Source organism: Podarcis muralis, chromosome 1, assembly GCF_964188315.1.
Source record: "Podarcis muralis chromosome 1, rPodMur119.hap1.1, whole genome shotgun sequence".
Taxonomy (NCBI): domain Eukaryota; kingdom Metazoa; phylum Chordata; class Lepidosauria; order Squamata; family Lacertidae; genus Podarcis; species Podarcis muralis.
Genome location: NC_135655.1, coordinates 73,149,022 through 73,166,899, shown reverse-complemented (window position 1 = coordinate 73,166,899; position 17,878 = coordinate 73,149,022). Strand labels below are relative to the sequence as shown.

At 43.2% G+C, this 17,878-nt stretch overlaps 1 protein-coding gene across 3 annotated transcripts in view; it reads left to right on the top strand.

Annotated features, from left to right (window-relative positions):
- Positions 1-16,438, top strand: part of KCNQ1 (potassium voltage-gated channel subfamily Q member 1) — a 282,535-nt gene extending 266,097 nt beyond the window's left edge. For all 3 annotated transcript variants that reach the window (XM_028733561.2, XM_028733552.2, XM_028733570.2), the window contains one exon: positions 14,648-16,438. In XM_028733561.2, coding sequence (XP_028589394.2) covers positions 14,648-14,845 — 198 coding nt within the window. In that variant the 3' untranslated portion in view covers positions 14,846-16,438. The remainder of the gene's footprint in view (positions 1-14,647) is intronic.
- The last annotated feature ends 1,440 nt before the right edge of the window (positions 16,439-17,878 follow it).

Below are 17,878 nucleotides of genomic sequence, written 5' to 3'. Positions count from 1 at the left end.
TGGCCTGCTGGAATGGTGGGGTTGTTTTGGAATTTTTTTTGTGGTGTTTGCAGAGGACTCTTGCCAAGAAACCATTCTCTCAGGAAATGATAAATGGCAGTTTTGAGACTTGAGTGGCCTGCACTGTATGTCTTCGTAACTGCTGACTCAATCATGTATATTCCTGATGTCTGTCACATTCTGAAAATGGGGGATTTATGGTCCTGATTCACAAGCCCATTATTGTTCTGCAGTTTGGGGCTTTTATATGTCATCTCCAGAGTGTTTGTTTTAAATGCCTTGCAAACAATTTCTTTAAATGACTTCTCGCATGAGCGTACCCTCCTTGTGAATTTAACTCTCATTTTCCAAGAGTGCTTTGCAGTTTCTTTACAGAGGTTTCGCTGCAGATAAAGGTTATTCAGATAACCTTTTTCACTCCTCTCTGCGTTCAGGGCTGTGTTCAGGTGATGGGCCCACCCTACAGTGACAGAGTGATTCTTTATGTTCTGTCCAACCAGGTTTGAGGAGGAAACGAGAATGGTGATGATAATGACTGAAGTACTAAAGTAGATTCCCAATTTAAACCTCAATCTTTGTGTAGCTTTCTCACTTTCAGATACGAGAATTTGCTAAGCAACTCTTATAGACGTAAGTTGAGGATAAACACATTTTCAGGCGTCCGGTACCCTTCAGAGATACTGTAGTCTAGAAAGGGACTGGTGTCCCTTGATAGTGAATGTATTTCAATTAATTTTCTGTCTGTCAGTTTTTGGTGAGTTGGTGAGTTGACTGCCAGGTCAGATTTGTTTTGACGTATTTTATCCCATTACCTGATCTCTATATAATGCAATGCTTTTCAAAATGGCAACTAATACTTAGATTTTAGGCCCTTTAAATCAGTCAGGATGTGAATAAACATTGCAGGAGATGTTGATTGAGCTCTAGAACTGGAAGTGTGGAGTTCTGTAGAGTCACAGCGTTAACTAATGCTGACACGGGCTTTGAATAAAACAAGGCATTTCTCCCAACTAGTCCTCATTTTGCAAGACAACCCCCATCTGGCAGTTTGTAAAGTTATCCTACCTTTCCCCGTTTGCTTTGTAAAGTCTTCACCGGGGCTTCCTGTGCTGTATAATTTTGAGCGCAATTTTGAGGTTGAAAGGCAGTCAGTGAAGCACTTAAGGATGTTTGCATATTTGATGCATGAACAGTTCCATGGACACGCATGATGCCAGTGGGACAACTCACCTGCTGTGCTTGATCAAAGCCTTACTTAACGAAGCACTCCCTACAGCCTGTAAAGCTCATAGGGATAGTTCGTTGTTCAATCGAAAAGGCATCGCTCATAATAACTATACTTGCTTGAACTTCCACTTCATTTAAATTTCCCCTGCACAGTTTTAATGAGCATTGCACCATGGATATATTGCAGCCAAACTACTGGATCCCTTCTTACCGTATTTCCGTGAGCCATGTAGTTTGTAGGGGTTTTGTTTTTCTTTCTTGTTTCTGCAGAACTATGGTAGTAATAGAATACTGTCTGTCTCCTGCGGTGGCTGATTTAAAACTTTTGCCACAAATGGTGACCCCCCAAGTTAGCGGTAGGCATGATTAGTACAGGTGTTCGCTATATGCACAAAAGCACTTGTAAGCTGTGGGTCTCTTGGCAGAGGTCAAGTTCATGTCATCTTCTACACATGGAAAGCTTCTTTGTCCAGCTCTGATATACAAGCCTGCTCCAATAATGAAATTAGCCATAGAATTGTAAATAGACTGCAGTTGGGGGAGAGGGGAAGGAAACCTCGTGTTGACCTCTTCTATTATGTAATCACCGCTGTGCACAGGAGTTGTGGGCTCTGCTTCTATTGGCAGCTGAAGTATTGTTAGCGGGAATTTAGCCTACAAATGATCCAAAACGTTCTGGGAAAGTAGACGAATTGTACTAGGAAACCCTAAAGCTAGCTGTAAAGCCTTCATGGTAAGAAGAAGAAAAATACCCCGTGCTTTTCTTAAAAGCATCTTTTTTTAAAAAAGCTAAGTGATGACACAGTTGAGAAGTGAACTCAAGTTCAAACCTCAGCCCATGTTTTCTCATATTGGTTACCTCATTCATATATCTTAATCATTCAAGGGCCCATGGGGAGATGAAGGCCAACTTGCCAACTCCGTACCTCTCAGGAGGTGCTCAGAGTTTTGCATGTCTATGACCCAAGTAAGAATAAGCCAATAGTTTGACACACAAAAATTGGCGGTAAAATCTTAGGCTTGAAAACACAAATTCAATTTAAGGTGTAAAAGATTGATTGTTGCACTTTGTGTCTGAACATGCACATTTCTTTTGTGTTATTCTCATTTCTGATTGAAAAATCCTCAGGTTTATGAGGTCCATACGCCCCTTTCCTCCTTTAATGTGACCATAAGGAGGAGTTGATAAGTTTTTACTCGTGTCTTCCATAAACTGAAGTTTAGCATTACATCTAAAACCTAATCAGTGGTTAATTTTAACCATGGCTTGAAGCAAGATAGCTTTATCAACTATGTTTTGAAGTTGGCTTTTTTCAGTAAACCATGGTTAAGACTACCTTCAGTTTGCTCATGTTCAGACATAATGCTAAAGTGATATTAAAATTTAAAACTGAAGTGTAAACTTCCAATATTCTTGAAGGGGGGGAGAGGGGACAGGCAATATTTTATCCTTACGTCTGAATTTGCTACCACCTTCTTAGCCTAACTTTCTGATATAAATGTTGTTTTCCCAGCCCTGCCATCCACACTTAGGCATGGACATCTGGGGGAAGGAAGCATAGACCTCCTGGAATCCTACTTACGCAGGATCTAAATCAGGCAAACTATGGAAAGTCATACCTTGAAGCCACAATTTGAACTATATTTACAAATCAAATTAGAAGCCATTCCAACCACCAGTTCAGACATCATGGCTCACTATGGTTAGAGGAAATTCAGAAAGGGAGAAGGAGAATCATCATGTGAAAGAGAAGGGAGTGCCCAAGGCTACAACATATTACCTGTCCTCCAAAACATTTGTAGATTTGGCTGAGCTGATAAATTGTCATGGACTGCTGGTTGCTGCTTACACATTTATGAAGATTATTTTAAAGCCTGAAAATGATCCTCACTCCATAATAACTTCTGTGATTGTCCTGTATACAACTCCCATAACATTTTCCCATCCCAAAACAGTGGATAAATATTGACATATATGGAAACATGTGGTATACTACTGAATAAGCTGCTTGTCAGTAATCATTTTGAAAACAAAAGGTTACATTTTCCAAAGAAAAAGTACGGTTGTTTCAGATTCTCTCCTTTGGCCACTATGAAAGCCAGTTGAGCATTGTTGTTGTTTTCCCCCAGGAGGTGCATTTTCTAAACCAGCCTTTCCCAACCTAGTGCACTCCAGATGATGTGACTGCAGTTTCCACCATCTCTGACCATTGACCATGATGGTGGTTGTAGTACCAACAACATCTGGAAGGGACCAGATTGGAGAAGACTTCTCTAAACTATTTGACGCGGGGGTGAACCTTACAGATTCATGCAGTAGTGTTAGGGTCCCTTCTGATATTTCCTCTAGGTGACAAGGGGGCTTCTGCAGAGTAACTTCCCATCATGCCGCTCAGTAATGTCAGAATTCTAAGGTGGTGTGAGAGGGCCCCATGTCATGGCTCATTCCCTCACCAAAGTTGCCCTTTGAGGAACGGGAGCAGTGCTTGTGTGAGAAGAAGCAATGCAATTACCTCCTCCCACATGACCACAAACCTCCAGTCCAATCAAGTAGTAGCATATTTATTGATATTTGCATTTTATAGGCAGGAAATTGTAGGTGAGGGATGGAGACTTGCCTCTGAAATTCATTGCTGAATACTGAAGTATATTTTGGTCTCCCAGGCCCATGCTTCTAATATTTATTATTTATTCGCTTCTTACTACCCTGCCCTCTAGGGCAAGCCCTCACAAAGTAGCTTAAATTAGAATGCTAAAAGTAATGAAACCATGGAATTAAGAACTTGTAATAAAAACAGTAGCCAATAAAAGTGTGTGTGTGTACATACATACATATAGGACCAGAGGAAGAGAGAGAGAGAGAGTGCACAGAGAAATTCAATAAAAACCTCAGTAGAATTTTAAAGTCTTTAAGGCCCAGCCTTCCTAAAGGTCACAAAACAGAGTTTGGGATGTGGGGAGGGATTTCCTCAAGAGGGAGGGCCACCACTGAAAAATGTAACCCAGTGGACCACTCTGTCTCTCAAGTGAGGGAAAATGTGAATATTCATCTGAAATATTGCCTGCTCCAAAACAGCAGCAATGTCTCAAGGAAAGTTTGTAAGATAAAATCACAACATGAGACGAAGAGCCAGGGGCATGAAAAGACTGCACTGCTTTGATATTTCCTGTTCCTTTTTGCCATAAATTCATCTCTGATAATAAAGCACTGAAAATTGCATTTGTACAGCTGGAAGGGGACTGCAAACTATCCAGTCCAAATCTCTGCCCTCAGGCGAGAGCCGTTAATCCACATCACAGATTAATGCCACTGCAAATGAACACCTATCGCCCATCAGAGTATGCAGAAACAAACTTGGTGACCTCTGGCACAAGTGCCTGCCCCATTCAAAGAACCTCTAAAGGACATTTATTTTGTAGGTTACAAGTGCAGCATGATCAGCGGCGCATGCTGCCACTGGGAGTAACCATGTTGTAGGCACCTCCCATATGATCTCCCCAGTCTATATAGATTCTTATTTTTTAGTGGTGTGGGATGCAGCCATTGACCAGCAGAAACTCCCCCATAAGCCCACCAGCACAAAGGACCAGAACTGGAACGTTAAGGATGAGCAAACCAGGTCTCAGCAAATGAATTGTGTAATGCCATTTTCCACTGAGAAGACTACGCCCCTAAAGTCACATTCTCACTAACATTTCAAACACAAATTTGCACTGCTGCTTGTAAAAAGGGGAATCAGGCTAATCTGAAGGTGTAAGAAGCCTGTTTATATAAATAAATAAACAAATAAAGCCCGCAGAGCTAAACCTTCTTCGTTCCTCTTTAAAAGCAACACTGTTGCCTGAGCGTAGTGAGATGTGAAATATAACATATGCAGTGCTGAACTGAACCGACGTGATACATGGCATGTTTGCTTTAAAAGACGGGAACAATCTCAAATCTGGTTTGAATTAAAAAATGTATGTGCGAGACACAGAGGGAAGGCGGGGTAGGGGGGAGCCATTGTCTTAGCCAGCATCTAATAAAATAACTGTTTGAGAAGAGAGGGAATGTCTGCCTTGTAACAGCATAACTGTTAAATGCATCAGATGAAAAAAATGTATTTATAGCACTAGAGACCTGTGAGTGTTTTATCTCATTCTTTTCAGTCCTTTTTTTAATAATAATAAAAAAAAATCTTGGCATCTCCAGGACATACTATGATGAACCAGAACCAGAACAGCTACTCAACGGTGAAATTATCAGCAGGCACAGGCAGGGGGTTATTAGTCATAGCCTTAGTATCACACTGGAATGAGAGCCAAGGATTCAAGAAGCGTAGCAGTCCATTTTGGAAGGGAACCAAGGTGTGCGCACACACACACACACACACACACACACGTGCTTACGGTGAGAGAGGCTTTTCAGAGGTTCTTTTATTCCTGCTAGAGTCACTTTGCTTTTTTGTTAACCCTAAGTATTCCAGTGCACCAAGTTCATAACAAGAAACAAGAGTTGAAAAGATGTTGCCGCTGAATTGCAAAACCTCTCACGGCAATCAAAAACAAGTGGTGGTAGCTGTTTTAAAAATCCGTAGTAAAAGTAGAAATACTTTAATTAGCAAGGATTGAAGGACTAGGGAAGCAACCTCCACCTTGCTGCTTCTCTCAGGAAATTCACATCAGTTTGCTGGCGTAGGGCTGCTTCCAGGCAACCTGCTTATTGAACATTCATCCTGCTTTGTTCGCAGGGAGGTTAGATGATGTTGCGTCAAAGCTAACGTTATATCCCACACTTTCTAGGGCTTTTTCCTGTCACTTTCCTGATTGCAAACAAAACCTGATATTTTGGGGAAGCAGGTTTGTTGTGCAATGCCTCCCAATCAGCTATAATTGTGCAGCCTGAATTCGCCAGTATCTGATTGAATCCCACCCAAGAATAGCGAGCGTCTGGAAGCACCCTATGTTTTTGTGCCCCAAATGTCATTCTGTCCTCAGTGGAAGGAGCTCTGACACAAGACATGTGGTCATAGGGAGCTACTTAAGGAAACAATATGATCCTGGTTACATGTAAGGGACTGCGGGTTCCCAAGCAGTGACTTGACCATCTTTAGGAAGATGTGGTCCAGCTTCTCTTTATGTATTTAGATATGACTGGAGAACCTGGGGCATCTTCTTTGATGTATGATGTTTCTTTGCCTCTCCTTAGGGCCACTTTATTTGTTTGTATGCATTGTGGTTTTTTAAGTGCGCATATGTATTAGGAAGTCACGCTCATACAGAAAGTTGCCCAAATTGTAATGTGTGTCAGACAAGCCTTAGAACCGTCTTCCTATACCCTAACCAATGAATAAGGTTCATGGTAAATTACAAGTTACATTTTTCAAATATTTTGGCATTGGGGCAAATAGCATTGGAGCTCTTTACGCAATTGTGTCCTGGCTCTCCCAGTCAGAAGAGGAACTGGAACCCGTGAGGCTTTTATTTTCAGACTAGAGTGGTACATAAGGCAGTCACAGGTTGCAAGAATCAGTGGTTACATGAGAGCTGAAAGGCGTGGCTAATCACGAGCTAAGACATTGAACAAACAAAGAACACACACCCTGCAACAGCTTTTGGAAGGATGGGGCAGGCACAGCAGTTAACATGGCAAGCAGCTGGAGTCCCACAACTAGACAAGCAAACGGGCAGCCCTTCGAGTGAGCTGGCTAGGTGAGGTCTGTGTGTGCTGGCATTTCCATGTCCTGGGTTATGGAGGTGAGGTAGGAGGTTCAGATTTGCTCCCAGGTGCCTCCCCTGAGAGTGAGGTTCCTGTGTAACAGGGGAATATGCTGGAGGTAGCTCCTCATCTGGAAACACTAGGAGGGGCATGTCTGGAAAGGAAGTATGCAAAGGCACCCCTGAAACTTTGCCTGAGCCTCCTTCAAAGGACAGGTCTGTACCCCCTAACCTGCTGGGACCCTCTCCAAGGTATTCCACATTTAACTTCTCAAGCTCCTCACACTCCTCCTCAGGTTTGGACCATCCGTTCCACAGGACTCATGAGGGGCGGCTTTGCTCATGATTACAATAAACCTTAGGGGTTGGTTCGAGAGAGATGATTTTTGAGACATGGCTGAATGGCAGTTGCTCGTCCTCTTGGGTTTCATAGTACAGGCAACTCTCAACTTATGCAGGGGTTATGTTCCGAGGATAGTGCATAAAGCCCAAATTGTGTATAGTCAAAACACATTGGATGCAATGGAGGGTGGGATTGCCAAAGTTTTTCCCCCCTGACACCCACCCCCTAGTTGCCCCATTTTATTTACAGTCGTACCTCAGAAGTCGAACAGAATCCGTTCCGGAAGTCTGTTCGACTTCCGAAACATTCAAAAACCAAAGTGCGGCTTTTGATTGGCTGCAAGAAGCTCCTGCAGCCAATTGGAAGCCATGTCGGACGTTCGGCTTCCAAAAGAACGTTCGAAGACCGGAACACTCACTTCCGGTTTTCAATCATTTGGGAGCTAGAACGTTCGACTCCCAAGGCATTCGGGAGCCGAGATACGACTATTTATTTTTTAAATTGCCTAGGGCACAAAGCTGAATGCAAACATGTTAAATGCATGTAAGTTTTGAGTGAACTATATTCTTGGGAAAGACAGGTACGCTTTTCCAATTAGCATCACATGGCAATGGTAATAAGGCACAATGCACAGTCCAAGCTACAGCCACCCACCCCACCAGGCACACAGGTCAGCAGGGGGCAACAGCAGCTGGGCTGTGAAGATTAGATGCAGTTCACAGGCTCATCAGACCTCTAAAGTGGGTTGAAATGGGTGCTTGCTTTCTATTGGTGCAGACGGTGGGTGAGTGGTGTAATGCCATAATGCCTTTATCCAAGTATGGATAGTAATCTGGAGGAGCAGATACATAACAGGTGTGTGAGAGAGAGAGTTCATGCATGTGTGCATTTTAGTGACATCTTGTATGAAATATTGACTGCTAAGAGCAGTATAAGAGGCACTTGTTCTAATGTTACTCTCATTGGCGTGCACTTAATTCATCTTCTAAGTATAAATGTTTCAGTTGAAAGCGCTAAAGAATAATCTCTTGCCTTTTTGCTATCCTTCCCCCCCCCCTTCCATTAAACTGGCTGCATCTAGAAACCGTGCTCACCCACCAAACCATAGATGTTGGACAGCGTGTTAGCCTGAGTATTCCCATATGTTTTCAGTAATGTTTGATTTATCTACAACAAGATTCAGCCACTAGTTGTAATTATTTGAGGACTCTCTGAAATGGGACATTAATTCTCTAAGTGCCATGTTCCTTTGAGTACTTTGTACAGTGTTGTAATAACCACCAAGGTATGTCTCAAGAGTTTCAGCAGAAAGCGAAGATAGCAAGATTTCAGAATACTTCCTTTACTTGCTGCCTTTTATCTTCATCCGACTCCTTCCATAACTGTTTGAGCTGCTAACAGGATTTGCAGTCTCAAGAGTGAACATGGATGGGGTGGGTGGGGGTCTACCTCCACATTTTTGGGTCCAAACGACTTTGTATGAATAGAGAGCTTACACCTACCTTGCATGCTTGTATGTGTGAATCCACAATCAGACAAGTGTAAGCCAGCTGCATTCTCTCTGCAACACTGGGAGTTGGGGAAATCAGATGAATGGCATATGCATATTTCCTTTGAGGCAAGCCATAGCAGGGAAGCCTGGGCACTCTCCATGCTCCCACTCAGACTATTTGCTTGTTTGTTATAATTAAAGGCTTTATTCCAGAATTCACTACAGCACACCGACATAGGTTGGGCTATAGGTTGCAAAGTCAGAAGGCACCGCAGACCTCTAAGGTATAAGATAAGTTGGTTTCCCAACAACTGACACTCCTCTTGGGCTCTTCTTCTGAAGAGCAGTGTAGGAAGAGTCATTTGTGAAATTGGCATCCCAAGCCTTGGAACAGACTCAACCAAGCAGATAGGCAGTTCTCTGAGTAGGAAGTGCCCAGTCTGTAGAGGCCAGTACAGTTGCCTCTACATACATCCATGGAGATGGAAGCAGCAGGGACAATGGGGCCAGCTCACTGTCAGACTTATCCCTAAGAACATTCCCTGAAGGGGTGGGGTTCTTCACTGATTGGGACGTTCTGGAGCCATGGCAGCTGGCTGGGACACAGCACTTGGACTACCTGATGACACAGGGACAGATCGCTCTCCTGGCAATCCACTCAGTCCCTCCTCCACACCCGGATCACCACCTCCCAATCCACTGGGCCCCTCTCCAGGATCTAATGCTTCTGACTTAGCATCCTCCAGCAGTATCTGAGACAGCAGGCCAGGTTATGGGGCCCAGGACAGACTGTACAGTTGCAGGGGAGAACAGATGAGGTTCTCAGAAGGAGCAGGTGACTGCTGGTACTGGTCTTCCACCACCACGGTTGCCATCTGCGATGGTTGCTTCATGTGCCCAGTGGTAGGGCCTGACTATCCAACTCCCCTTCCGTCAAGACAGAAGTCCATTTTAAATGATAAGTAATGTGGTGCAGAACCTGCTACCGTTCAGCTGCAACTGAACATATGGCCCATTGGATTTGGAAAACAAAGACTTCCTCATATGCTGACACTCATAGGTGTGCCTTATTTGCACTTTAGAGACTGCCAAATGTTCACTGCAGGATTCATCTGTTATCTCAGGGCAAAATTTGATTTGATGAGTAAAGGAGTTGTATTGATTTGCTGCAGGGAAGCACTCTTTTCAGTGGAGTCATTTTGGTTCAAAATTCTATGAGACGTCACTGAGCAGCTAAAAGAAAATAACGAGCATTGCAGATCCAACTAATCTGATTGTGTTAAAGTTGCAGGCCCTTTTAATATGACACACGCAGCTGCCCAAAACTGCTTGCTTTTGCATTTTACACAAAAGAAGCAGATCAGTTTGAATTATTTTTATATTTTATTGGTATGGTTTGCTGTTTTCACTAAAAAGCTCAGAGCTGTCCAGAGGAGTTGCTATTACAGCAGAGTCAGCACTTTTTTCTGCCTGCCTTGCTTTTATTACACCCCTGGCTTCGTAGCTAATTTTCTAATCAAGTAAATGTGTTTGAAAGCCTGACTCCTAGGGAAGTGTAAGGTATGCTAAATGTAAGGTACACTAAATATAGTTCAAACTTGTTTAAAGAATATGGCATCGCTTCACTTTCTGTAGGGGTTTTTTCCGGCACAGCATATTAACGCTCTCTTGGGCTTCGTATGAAGCAAGCGCCTATGTGCTTTGTTCATTGTGTAGCATTGTGAGAAAACCAAATGAATAAGAGGAGCCTGATGTGGCAAAACTATAGAAAGTCCTGCAGCATCTTGCACCCTTACCTGTGAGGAAGCATCACTGAGCATAGTGGGACTTTCTTCCAAGTAAGCCTGCATACTATAAATCCTATCCCACAATATATTTGTTAATCTTCAAGGTTTGGGTATTATGTATACTGTATAAGGAAGTCTGACTGCACATTACATATAGCCTTGTGAATCTTTATTTTTATAAAAAAAAACTAACTAAAAACAGCTTCTGATGCAGCGAGTTGCAGGAGAGGAATGATAATGACACTATTTCTTGTGCGTTTTGATACTGCTTCCCTCCCCCCTTTTTTGGCTCCCAGGCCCCTAAATAGTGAACTGCATATTTAAATACAATAAAAACAATGAAGCAGTGCTTTAAATATTCCATTTATCTCTATATATGCACATCTATGCATGCAAAAAAACAGCAAAATGGCAGTCAGGATAAAAATAGTCTCAATTATCATAACAAGCGGGGGAGGGGGGAAATTCCCCACCACCAAAAGGAGGAAACCAAAGGAGGTTAAATAGCATATAGGAGGACTACTTAACTCCATCCATTTTCCTGATCAGAATCCACCTATCAATTGTTTTGTCTCTTGCCAAGGAAATTATAGGTACCTCTATATATCCTGTATTGCAAGGGCAGGGGTTGAGGAAGCAGCCTAGGGGATAATTTTGAGTTGAAGAATGTCTAGAAGGGAGAGTAAGATAGGGAATATTTCCATTTTTTATAAAAGAATAAGACAGAGAAAATATACCCATTTGTGTATGTTATACACAGTTTGGACGGGGGGGGGGGGGGGAGAGGAATGACTAATTCATACATCCTATATCCCTTGTTTTGTTTAATTGCAATGCAATATGTAGGCACTAACTTCAGCATATTATTATTAATTGAATTTGTATACCGCCCTATACCCACAGGTCTCAGTAGAGATGTGCAGAATCTATCTTTTTGAGTAGGTCCTGTCATCCTAAAGGTGGTGCTCCTGCAATCCAGTTAGAAGTCTTTTGGGTGGGTGTTGGAAAGCAATTGTGGGTGGGTTAGAGTTTCTAATAGCAGGTTAAGGGACCCAGTGAGAGCCAGTGTGGTGTAGTGGTTAAGAGCGGTAGTCTCGTAATCTGGGGATCCGGGTTCGCGTCCCCGCTCCTCCACATGCAGCTGCTGGGTGACCTTGGGCTAGTCACACTTCTCTGAAGTCTCTCAGCCCCACTCACCTCACAGAGTGTTTGTTGTGGGGGAGAAAGGGAAAAGAGAATGTTAGCCGCTTTGAGACTCCTTCGGGTAGTGATAAAGCAGGATATCAAATCCAAACTCCTCCTCCTCCTCCTCCTCCTCCTCTTCTTCTTCTTCTTCTTCTTCTTCTTCTTCTTCTTCTTCTTCTTCTTCTTCTTCTTCTTCTTCTTCTTCTTGCCTAGCCTAAAACTGCACTGCTTGCTTAGCAGGCACCATTCCACAGGACCTCCTGTGGTACCCAAAAGCACCATCTACAGTTCATGGCTTTTCTTATTTTTCATGAAGTGCAAGTTGAATAGATTTCTCTTACAGTCATTTCAACTACGTTAACTGGCTTCCTTATTATAGGGCAAACAAAATAATTTCTGTTCCATGGGGCTAGTATTTCTTACTGTACCATCTCACGGCTTAATCTGGGGTTAGGAGTTTCAGGACTGCAGCCTTTGTCTTGTATTGGGGATGGGGGGGGGCAGGGAAACCCAGCTGCAGTGCATCCACCAGCACCTCGTATTTTTGTGGTCTCTGTATCTGCTTCCCAGCAAGTGTCCAAATCATTTGACAAAAACAGTCTTCTCTTTCGGCCGAGAAATATTTGAGCCGTATTTGAAAGGATCCAGGTTTGTTGATGTTTTTCAGACTTATTATCTTTCGGTGTCCTGAACGATACTTGGACAATAACCAGACGTGAATAGATTGATTTCTCTGAAGCTGGAGTTTTAGCAGCTTCAGCACCTTTCATGGGCTTTGCTAGGGAGGCGGGGAGAGGTGCTGCTTTCTAAACTAAGGCTAGATTAGGGGTAACTTCTGCATAGACATGGTGCAGCATGAAACCTGTAACTTAGGTTGCTAGTCAGTAGTAGTAGTAGTTATTATCATTATTAGGTGGCCTGCTGTTTTTGAATTGAGCATGAACTGAACAGCCAGCAACATTGACTTCAGCAACATTCTCATTGGGGTCTTGGTCTCTCTGTTACACACACACACACACACACACACACACACAAAATGGGACATTTAACCCCTTCCTTTCCCTTGAACAGCAAACAGAGGCTCTGAGAGTTCTCTGCCTGTGCACTTTAGCTGCTACTGTAACATAGCCTGTTGCTGTCTACACTCGAGTGAGAGAGTTGGAGATAAATGGGAGGATTCCACCCAAAGCAGCTGGTGCAGATCATGTTAGCGGAAAGTGTGCTTAAAAGCCTTTGGTCTGGCTTAAGTGGGAGAAAGCAGCAGAGGGGCATAATAAGTTGGTCCTTGGGGGCTATGCTTGAGCCCTTTTGCTACTAATTGCCAATACCTAATCTATGTAATTATTTCTGGCATTTAAAAAACAAAAACTGTTGTACTTTGTCAAATCAGCCACAGTTTTTTAATGTCCAGGCATGGTCTCTCTCTCTCTCTCTCTCTCTCTCTCTCTCTCTCTCTCCCCGCGCCCCCACCCCCGGTCCCTTTAGGTTCCTATTATCACTAGAATTAAACAGAAACTAAATCCGGGCATGAGAACATTAGGTGCCCTTGTCACACTATATTGTCCGCAGCACCCATTTTGAGATAAAAGGAATCCTTTCCTATGTGAGTGGGCAAGGAATTAGCAGGGCTTTTATTCTGCCCTCCCCTCTCTAAAGTGCCAGCCAGCACAGCTAAAAGTGAAATAGAGGGGTAGAATATCTCATGCCAAGTAAATCCTGGTACAGATTATTCTCCCATGCTCTCTTATCCTTTAAGAACAAAGGAAGGCAACAGGAGCTAAACGTACTCTCCATACTGCTATTCAGTTTGTGAGGTTCCACAAATCCCTTGTTGCTGGGATCATGAAAAATTCAGTCTTCCCAACAGACACTCCTTCGTCATTTCCCAATTAACAGCATTTGTTTTGATATTGTAGATCATAGCTGAAGAGGTCAGTCTCCTCCCTACCCACCCACCCACCCCTGCATGCCAACTTTTGTTCTGGCACTGCTGCTATTTGTTCCAGACCTGTAGCTCCACATTTTCAAATGAATCCCACTGAAGCAGAAGGCTGCAGCGGCAGCAGCAAATCTAACAGATCTGCTGTCATGTATAGCTCTGCCCGCCGTACATCACATTCTAAGTTTGGTTAGTTGAAGTACTTTCTATTCACTGTAAGTTTAATAAATAACAGGTTTTGCACCCGTTTCATTCCAAGTCATATTTTCCCTCTTCTTACGTCACAGGCATGTGTCCTGAAGAAAAGAGGGTTTGCTGTGCAGCTTGCAGCCTTCTCTCACGCAAAGAGCATGTCTGATTCTGAAATGGTGTGGGGTAGAGAGTTGTAACTTGGACGTCAACCTTCCCACAGACTGTTGCCCGCATGCGCATTAGAAGAGTGCTTAGGTTGTTTGTTTATCAGGGCAATCTGGCACTGCAAACTTTTCAGTGGTGCTTTATTTCTTTGGAAGACACACACACACAATGAGCTTTGTCTGAATGCCTAGGCAGCCATATCTGTGTAGTGTGGTGTTCATATGATGTGTCCCACAACACTGCCAAAACAGTCAATGGGATTACATAAACAAGCGGCTTTTGTTTGCTACTCCTCAGTTTTGAAACTCCCTTTCTGTTGGGAGTTTCCCCAAAGATCAACTGTGAGCGTTTTTCGAGAAGTGACAAACACATGCTAATTCAGATAGGACTTTGATACTGAATTCTAAGCAGGGGTGTATTTTAGCAGATGGTTATATTAATTTTTTTTGCATATATGTAAGTCTTATGAGGGTGGCCAGTCTTTCTACCCAGAAGACCAAAAAAGTCTCAACTCAGCCGTGACATACATTTGAGCTAATTCTGATTTTTAAATCTCTGTCTTGAATCACAGCTTTTTTCACTCTCAGATTCTGAGTGGGTGTTTTGTTTGTCTTTTGTAGGTAGTTCAAATGGATCAGAAGCTGAACCTCATCACAGACCTGCTGCAGCACCTGGTTTCCATCCAGCAAGGAACCCAGGGCAGCAACAAATCATCTCACAGGCATGATGTTAACGCCGAGCTCTTCCTCTCCAGCAACACCCTACCTACCTATGAACAACTGACAGTTCCAAGGAGAATCCAAGATGACATATCCTGATGTAACAAACAGCCCTTTTAATTGACACTGAATGTTGTGGATCTTGATGGGGGTTGGGGGGGAATTAAAGCTCGTATAATCAGCCATACAAGAATTAAACAGGCCTATTGAACTAACGTTACTAACCTCAGATGCATTCTTCCAAAGGCAATTATACGGACAACCACGAAACCTTAAAACTCCACCCTGTGTTGATTATCAATGTGGTACTTTCATAAGTCCTGTTTTTATTCCCTGTGTGAATAAACTTTCCTACTGTAATTTGTCGCTACACTGAAAGACCAAAAAAAGCTAACACAGGCAAAATGTCAATCGCTTTATGTGCTTTCTTTATTAAGCACTGTTGCTGCTGTAAGCAAGTTTCTGAAGTCCTGCACAAACACCCTTGAAATAGTTTGAAAACTCCACAGCAGCTATGCTTGGTGAATGGCACCCTATGACTCTTCAATAATGATACTTGAACATAGATGGTCATCTGTGTATTCTGTTTATGACTCTGCTGATAGCAATATCGTTTTACTAGTTAGATTTTAAAGGAAAATAAAGTATGTGGGTTGTATCATATAAACATACTACTGTTGTTCTAAATAATGGCAAAAGCATGCATTGAGTGATTTCCCGCCCATTTTCATTTTTAGCCTGTTACATAAGATAATGACTATAATTTTTTTAACCAAAAAACCCCCACCTTTTTCTTCAGGGATGAACTAGTGCTTTAAGCCTAGTACAGTAATGTATGTAAAGAAAAGCAATGTCTATTTTATTAAGATACAGTGATTTCATGGGGATGCAGAAATATTGCATAGGAAAAATTGTTGTTGTTGAATCATACTTTGCTGCCAAAGAATTTATATGTAGTATTTATCATAACCATCTGAGTGTGTTTGTCCTCAATGAGCTTTTGGAATTTATTGCTTTTTATATTGATGTGGGTCTAGTCTGTTTCTCAATGTACTGTAACTAAGCACAGGTCTAGAGTAACTGGATCTTGTCGATAAAGGGCTTGAAATGGCAAGTTGGGGAAAATACGTAAAGCAGCTTTGGACCTTATGGAAATGCTCTACCAGCCAAGTTTGCAATCACTTCTATGTTAGCTGGTATGCTCCTCCATAATGCCCGAAAGGAAGGAGTGTGCATGCCCCACTAATGCTAAGATGCACATACTCTTCAGCCTCTTTGGCTGTAACAAAGAGGCACTGCTAGCTAGATATTGAAGTGCCTGGCAGTGCACCTCTATAATGCCTGAAACTTCTGTATGCACCAGAGAACTGGGAGGAGCAGGAGCCACTCATCCTTCTGCAAGCCCTTCTTATTCAGGAAAAGAATATATGATCTGCATATGCAATAGATCAGTATCAGTAGCACAGATACAATGTCTGTGCTGTCCTGCCTCATTGCAGACATAGCGCTTTTCAGTGAAGTTGGTTCACATGTGTGGTGAGTCATCAGGTGCTGAGCAATCAAAAAATGTGTGTGCAAAACTCAACCAGCAATGTGTGTGCAAAAAAAAATATGTGTGTGCAAAACTCTAGTTCTCCACGGGAACTAGAGAAAGAAAGTGGGCTTGATGCAATTTGAAGACCACCCCCCCCCCCAAAAAAATATGTAGATTGATAGTGAATTCTACAAATTCGCTGTAGAAAATTTCTACAGCTACTTCTGCTTTAATGAGCACAATTGTAGGTTTGTACATTCTGCAGCAAGGAATGAAAAATTTCCCTGGCATAGAATTTCAATTCTATTTCTGTGGCCCTGAGTAAGGTACTTAAATATAGGGTACAATATCAGGGTGATCAAGCCAAGCAAGCTGCAGCTGAAACCACAGGGATTCTGGGATATTCCTGATAATCTAGATAGAAAATGGAAGGCAAGCCCTGCTACTCATCCCACATAGTTGTGGTATTTTTTTAGGGGAAGGACTGAGTATGAAAGAGCTCTCCTCCAACCTTGGCTATGATTCTGCTATGCTTTTGTGAGCGTAGCATGCATGCCCACATCTCAAGAAAAAGATTGTGTACCATCAGCCAGAAAATCATGCAAAGGAAAGTTACTTGTCCTGGTCCATTGACAGTTTCTTAGTCTTCTGTTGATGACCTCCTGGGCCACTATCAGATTAAGTGAATGACCAACACTTAGAGGACCTCTTTTGTATGGAGACCTGAGGGTGCTAAGTTTCTGGCTTTGGCACCCAAAGGTGACAGACATATCAACTAAAGTGAGGGACAGACTGCACACATGCCAGTGGTCTCAAAATCAGGCAGCGCAAAGGCTGTGGCATAACACCTGTCCTCACCAAACAGCATTCTTTCCATGGGTGCGGTAATGAAATGAATGAACACTTTGTTCTCTGAGAGCTGCCTTGCACATCATATTTTAGCAGATACACATTGGAGCTGGAGTTTGTGTCCACCAAAAACAGTGCTTGAATGACTCCAGTATCTGTAGGGCAACCTGTGGCCCTCCAGATGTTGCTTGATTAGAACGGCTACCGCAGGGATCTGCAACCTAAGGCCCATGGGCCAGAAGCGGCCCATGGAGGCCATTTAAGTGACCCACAAGCCACCCCCAAACCGAGCCGCCCGCTTGGCAAGTCCCTGTGCGCTGCACTAAACCGGCACAGTGCGGCGCAGGAACTCTTCTGCGGCTCCAGAAATCATTTCTGCGCATGCCCAGACACCGGAATTCACACTTTTCAGTGACTGCGCATGCACAGAAGTGATTTCCGGTACCGCAGACATGCCAGATGTGATTTCCGGCACCATGCTGCGCCGGCCCGGCCCATGGAGGATCTCCGCGGGAGTGATCCAGCCCATGCCCGGTAAGCCTTGCCAACCCGTGGGCTACCGTCTCTGACCGTTGGCATGCTGGCTGGCATGGATAAGTCCAGCAACATCTGGAAGACCACAGGTAGCCTACCTCTTTATGCTAAGAGTTGCTGCTGCTTCAAATGTCACAGGTTTTCTTATATATGTACTGTAGTCTATGAAGGAAATTCTATGCCCAGCTATCCTACACAGCATCTAAGTGAATCTC